We start from the raw sequence: 7,107 nt of genomic DNA on the forward strand, positions 1-7,107 counted from the left end.
TAAATTAAATAATATTTAAAAAAAAAATTAAGAATAGAAAAAGTTATAGTGTAGAGTAATATATATGCATCAACTATTTTAATTAATTAATTTTTGTTTAAGTTTATGTTTGTTTTAGTTTTTGAATTTGACAGTGACAACAAGAGATAATATATTAAATGTTTAATATAATATTAATATTATACGTGAATTTTAAATTTAAGTTTGTTGCTAGTTGATAGTAGATTATACTATATTGGAAGACTTATTATATGTTTAATATGATATTATTCTAATACGTGAAATTTAAGTTTAATTAAATAGTTTTTTTCAGCTGTGGTCCCCATTCTTTACACTTTATAACACTTAGGTCCCAAAAGTTGATTTTGCATCAGTTAGGTCTCCAATTTTTTCAAATCGTATTATTTAGGTCCCTCAATGCTATTTTTTATTTATTTATTCTTTCAAAATACATAGATAAAATATATAAAAAAAAAACAATTGGACCACTTATTAATTTTTGACAAAACCAAACATAACATGAGAAAAAAAAAATATATTTTCATGACATTTTTAAAAATATTTAATATTTTTATAAATTAAATTAATGTTTTACTAAAAAAAATATTCTTACCTACATTGTTGTTTGATAATTGATATTAGTAACTATATTATCTTGATTATCTTGATATTATACATTTTTATTATGTTTATGCTTTTTTATTTCACACATTTTTTAAAACTTAATAATAGTGCATATAAAGTTATTTATGTGCACACACACACACACATAAATATATATATATATAATTAGTTATAAGTTGCATTATAGAAAAAATTTACAAAATAAAAAATAAATATTTACGTTATAAATATTGATAAGCTCGTGATAGTTTAGTTATCAATATTAAAAATTTATAGATAATTTTTTTAATGAAAAATTAATTTAATATATAAAACCATTAAATATTTTTATATAAAAATTTATATTTTATTTATGTATTTTGAAAGAAAAAAGAAATAAAAATAATCTTTAGGAATAGAAATGATACGATTTGAAATGATTAGGGACCTAACTGATACAAAATCAACTTTCAGGACCTAAGTATTACAGATTGTAAAAAATGCGGATTGCAGCTGAAAAAAACTCTTAATTAAATTTTATTTAAGTTATAAAACGTATGATTATTTTTTTAAAATAATTATCATTTTAAAATATCTCAAAAATATCATATTTTAATTTGTTTAATTATTTATTTATTTAATTTTATTTAAGTTTAAGTTAAAATTGTAAAATATTCTATTAAAGTAAACGGAAAAAAAAATGTTAAAACAAAATATTATAATTATAAAAAATTTCCTTTACCTATATGTATAACAGATATATTTATATATATAATTATTTTAACATTTTATATTATAAGAAATAAGATTTGGTTTTAAATTCAGGAATAAAATAATTTTAGGGGTCGTTTGGTATGCATGAATCTGGACACGGGAATGAGAATCTGAATACTTTCCCATGTTTTCTACTGGGTTTGAGTTTTTCTAACCTGGGAATCTGTACTCCAGGGGTTTTAACTTTTCCTGATTCTAGGTTCAAGTGAAACCCATCTGACAAGTGGTTTTCAGATACCCAGGAATGTGAAACATTTCAAAATTATTATTATTATTTTTTAAAAAAATCTTAAACCAATAATTTTTTAGTTAATGACTTATTTTATTTTTGAAGCTTATAATATAAAAACAAATATACATATATCAAACTATAAAATGATAAATAATATTTGTTTATTTAAAGAAATTAATTTGTAAAGCCTTTATATCATTACTTTAGTTTAAAATAACAAATTAAATATTATTAAAAATAAAATAAGGGTATTTTTGTAATTTTAAAAATTATACCTGATTCTAGTATTCAATAGATATATTTTTTTAATTCTATTAAAAAATATTTCATGAGTAAAATTGTTTATAAATTATTTTGATGAAATATATTATTATATTAATTTTATGAAAATATGAAAACTTAACATATTCCTATGCACAACCAAACATAGAAAGTGATATTGAATCATAGATAAGATTACAGTGCACAACCAAACACAATGATGTAAGTTTCCAGACTAACAGATTACCCTCTTCAACTTTCCCAATAATATGAAAACTGTGAACTCCTCGTACCAAACGACCCCTTAGCGTGTTGAACACATAAAACACAAATTGTGGTTTCTCTGTTGACATTATTACGGAGAATTCTTGTGACATGGTAATCAAAGTCCTTGTAATTAGTTATAAAAAGGATACTAAACATATGCATTTATCATCCTAAAGAAAGAAAAAAAAAGTGAACTAAAATCAAGAAAATGACTCTATGCAGCTCAAAGGAGTTGCATGACTTGATCACCTCAAGCATACAATATCCCATGTTATTCCCCATCTCCATTTTCATCATATCTCTATTCATTTTGTTCACAAGATTTAGATCACGTGCCAAATTCAACTTACCACCATCCCCGCCAAGCTTACCAGTGATTGGCAACCTTCACCTTCTCGGCTCCCATCCGCACCGTTCTCTCCGACAACTTTCAACCAAATATGGTCCATTAATGCTCTTGAAATTGGGTCAAGTCCCAACCCTTGTGGTTTCATCTTCAGAAATGGTGAAAGAGATTGTCAAGAAGCATGACGTCGTTTTCTCCGACCGGCCTAAAACCTCCGCCGCTGAAATCTTCCTTTATGGGTGTCAAGATGTGGGCTTTGCTCCTTATGGGGAGTATTGGAGACAAGTCAGGAAAGTATGTGTTCTCGAACTCTTGAGTCTCAAAAGGGTTCAGCAATTCCACTTCGTGAGGGAAGAAGAGACAGATCTTTTGGTTAATAGGATTAGAAAAGGTTGTAAAGATGGGGCCTGTATAAATCTTAGTGAGCTGTTAGTCTTGACCTCTAACAATATAGTCTCTAGATGTATTCTTGGGCAGAGTTTTGAGGAGGAAAATGGTCAGAGCAAATTTGGAGAGCTAACGAGGAAGGTCATGGAAGATTTTGCGGCCTTTAGCGTTGCAGATTTCTTTCCTAGCAAATATTTGAGATGGATCGACGTTGTTACGGGGTTTACAGGGCGCTTGACTCGGAGGTTTAAAGCGTTAGACACTTTTTTCGAGCAACTAGTTCAAGAACACAAGGAAGTACTTAATAGTGATCACAGTGAATCTGGAAGGAAAGACTTTGCGGGCATTCTCCTTGGACTTCAAAAGGATGGCATGCTTGACTTTGACCTCACTGGTGAAAACATCAAAGCAATTCTCATGGTCTTTCTCTCACTAACCCTTTTAGCTTTTACTTTGGAGAAATTTATTTTTTTATTTCATAAAGTATTGTTAAATGATTTTTTTTGCTATACTACATGAAAAAGAAAAAATTAAGCCAATACAACTAGCTTATATTTGTAAACGATAGGATATGTTCGTGGGGGCAAGTGATACTACTTCAACAGCATTGGAATGGTTAATGGCAGAGCTTGTGAAAAATCCAAGAGTGATGAAGAAAGTTCAAGAAGAGGTTAGAAGAGTGGTGGGAAGTAAGTCCAAGATCGATATGAATGATATCAACCAAATGGGCTACTTAAAATGTGTCATCAAAGAAAATTTAAGGCTTCATCCGCCACTCCCTTTTTTAGTCCCTCGACAGACTTTATCAAATGTTAAGCTTGGAGGGTATGATATTCATGTAAAGACAAGAGTGTTCATCAATGTATGGGCCATTCAAAGGGACCCAAGTGAATGGGACAAGCCAGACGAATTTCGGCCAGAAAGGTTTGAGAACAACCCAATTGATTTCAAATTGGGCCAAGACTTCCAACTTGTTCCATTTGGCGTTGGGAGAAGAGGTTGCCCAGCTGTGGCATTTGGGACTATTAGTGTTGAATATGTGTCTGCCCATCTATTATATTGGTTTGATTGGACGTTGCATTCTAGTGACGGCGGAGCGGTATTGGCAGAGGAACTGGACATGAGTGAAGATTATGGACTCACTGTTCATAAGAGTACCCCTCTCCAACTCGTACCCAGCACACCATACTTCCCTTGATATTTGCAAATGGAGTCTATCATCTATTATGTGTTGTAAAATTTCTAAACCATTTAGAAATTATAATAAGAACTATGTTTAGCTATGTCTGTGCCTTAAATTGTAGTCCTAGGCTTAACTTATGTAGTTGGTTTCACACCTCTTCTCTCTGGGAGGAGTTCATGGGTTGAATCCCTCCCCACCACCCTAATATATCAATGATGTAATAAAAATAAAAATAAAAAAGTTTGTGCTTTAAAGATGTTACAGTTACCATAATGAATTTCCACTATTTCTAAATGAGTTTTGATCAACTCATAGTGTAATGCAATGAATTGAGAACGACTCAACCGGTAAAATTACTCATATGATCGTATGAAAAGGTTTCGCTATGTCTCTATTTTTTGTAGAGCCCCCACACCTTCACACATTCATAAACAACGTAATGGACAGTTTAAAGTTTAAACAGCGAGGCCAAGATCAAGTCAACTTTGTGATATATGCAGCGTGCCTTTGTGAGTCTGAAAGCAAAGCAATGATTAAATGTTCAACTTTATATGGTCAAAGTCTAAATATTTGAACTTGCAAAATCTAAAAGGATTAGTTTTTATCTTTATTCAAATAAGTTTAAATATTTTTACTTTTGTTAAATATTAAATGATAAATATTTTAACTTTAAGAGTTTAAAGTCAAGATTTCGAATTATTAAATGTTAAATACTCGCACATCTTAAAAAAATGTTAAAGACTCATATTTTATCTTTAGGCGCTTAAAGTCAAAGGATTTAGAATAGTAAAATATTTTAAAATCTAAAGATTTCTCAATTACTAAATGCTAAACAGATTAATTTTTAAATTTTGTTAACGTAAAATCAAGAAATGTAAATTGTTGTATGCTAAAAATTTGAAACAATAAAATTTTCATATAATATATATTTTTAAAAGTAATAATATATTTAATCTAATACTTCTAATGGTTGATAATAATATTTTAAATATACCACTTTAACAAAACTTTATTATGGCAGAATTATAAATATATATATTTATATAACAAATTTATGACATTTTAAATGTTGAAAATGTAAAATTTCTAAATAACATTTTTTATGTAATAATATTCTCAAGATATTTCTTCATAAATTAGTATGTTTCAATTAGAAAATTAATATGTTTCTATTTTATTATATATTTGGAACGGGAAAGTATTCAAGCTGAAATTCCTCTAGTACAATACTACGAATAAAGTCAGGAATGAGCTGCCGGGTTACAAATCCAAGGAGTAAATCGACAACAAAAATTATCAAGCTTGTCTAGGGAATTCGAAATATCCCTATATATGCGAGCCCTTAGAATAACTGCTGCATCCATGTTTATTTTAACACCACCCCACTCCGGCGGTCTGCAAGCAACATCACGGACCACTACACCCCCAGGCAGGCATACATCGTTTAGAGATGTTCTGAAAATCATCCGAAAAAAAAGCACCTGCTTCTTCCACCAGTTCCTTCGCACCTTTGCTTGGTTCCCCATGATGAAAACATAAATTTTGGTATCACGAAATATACCAAGCAATAATGAGCCACACCTCAAAATCACGTTTAGGAAGAGAATTATAGGGATAAAGCAAAAGATCACTCATCAACATACCGGTGAACTACTCTGATAATCCCCAAAAAGGAGTAAGTAGCTCAACCTCTTCCACGAACGGACAACAAGTAATGGCATGGACCATTGGCTTCCTCTCTCTCCCATAACAAAAGCACCCCAACATCGTACTAACTAGAAGCAGCTCATAATAAAAGCATCTCCATGCAAAAATATGTACTTTAATAGGCAGCTTTAAACCCCAAATGAAGTCCCACCATCGAGCAAAACCACCAGCATCTAAACTATCTCCACCATGTTGTGCGCGGAAGCAATAAATAGCGGTATAGAAATATATCAAATTGGTAAAACAAAATACACAGATTTACATGGTTCGACAATTTGCCTATGCCCACAGGAGGCAGCAGATATTATTGAACTTAGTAGAAAATATACATTATATAGATACATATTTCCTCACGAATAATATCTCTCAGGTGTTTCCCAAAATGTTTCTCAAATACTCACAAAGTATTTCTCTCAACAAATGCTCACACTCTCAACTAAGCCTTTTTTTTTCTCTCTGATTTTTTCTCTCAAAGTGCTCCTTATTTATAGAAGGGAAAGACTCTCTCTCCCCAAGGTGCATTAATGAAGAGACATAAGAGTCTCAAGTTACCACCCAATAGATGACTCTAGGTGCTAGCTAGGTGTCTTGAGCCTTGACCTTGAGCCAATTTGTCAACAATCGATCTCCACCTTGGCGAAAAGTTTTTAGAGCCGCCTCCAATTGCACCCTCAACGCTCTAAGCATGAGAGGTGTTGATCAGGTTCAAACAATGTTGAAACTTGATCCCTATAACTACCTTTGTTAGCATATCTTTATTAGCATATCTGCAATCCCGACTTTCAGGAGTAAGACATTCCCTTCATCGATGATTTCCCGAACATAATGCAATCTCACATCGATGTGCTTGGTGAGACCATGATGGACTTGGTTCTTTTCCAAACAAATGACACTCTGGCTATCGCAGAAAACCTTAAAGTTCTTTTGAACAATACCCAAATCCTTGGTCAACCCAGGTTGCTAGACAACTTCTTTGAATGCTTCTGTTACAACCATATACTCTGCCTCTGTGGTAGACTATGCTACAGTTGACTGCAATTTTGATCTCTAGCAAACTGGTCCTCCTGCCATTGTGAATACATAGCCAGTAGTAGACCGACTCTTATGCAAATTGTTTCCCAAAAATTGAGCATGATGGCGTGACATAAACATAAGGCACGTGAAAGACACATGGCGAGATATTTATAGAGGACTGGTCGACTCACGACCAACATGAGAAAAAAACATGCTAATAGGTAAATTCAGAACTTATACGAAACATCAGGAAAAGAAGTTGACAAAAGACATGGGTCCAGAGCTAGTCGGTTAAATGTAGTTAAAGCTCAAAGTTAGTTTAATATACACATA

At 31.5% G+C, this 7,107-nt stretch overlaps 1 protein-coding gene across 1 annotated transcript; it reads left to right on the forward strand.

Moving 5' to 3' along the window:
* The first annotated feature begins 2,180 nt into the window (after positions 1 to 2,180).
* Positions 2,181 to 4,283, forward strand: LOC133828882 (phenylacetaldehyde oxime monooxygenase CYP71AN24-like). Its single transcript, XM_062258948.1, has 2 exons — positions 2,181 to 3,290; positions 3,439 to 4,283. Exons 1-2 carry the CDS (start codon positions 2,346 to 2,348, stop codon positions 4,066 to 4,068), a joined length of 1,575 nt encoding a protein of 524 aa, XP_062114932.1. The 5' UTR covers positions 2,181 to 2,345; the 3' UTR covers positions 4,069 to 4,283.
* The last annotated feature ends 2,824 nt before the right edge of the window (positions 4,284 to 7,107 follow it).

The sequence above is a fragment of the Humulus lupulus genome, chromosome 4 (assembly GCF_963169125.1).
Source record: "Humulus lupulus chromosome 4, drHumLupu1.1, whole genome shotgun sequence".
NCBI lineage: Eukaryota > Viridiplantae > Streptophyta > Magnoliopsida > Rosales > Cannabaceae > Humulus > Humulus lupulus.

What these genes read in the sequence shown, in the direction of transcription:
- LOC133828882 (XM_062258948.1), top strand. Translation starts at nt 2,346, where the DNA reads ATGACTCTATGCAGCTCAAAGGAGTTGCATGACTTGATCACCTCAAGC. An exon ending in ACATCAAAGCAATTCTCATG is followed by an intron (nt 3,291 to 3,438) that starts GTCTTTCTCTCA and finishes TGTAAACGATAG; the next exon opens with GATATGTTCGTGGGGGCAAG.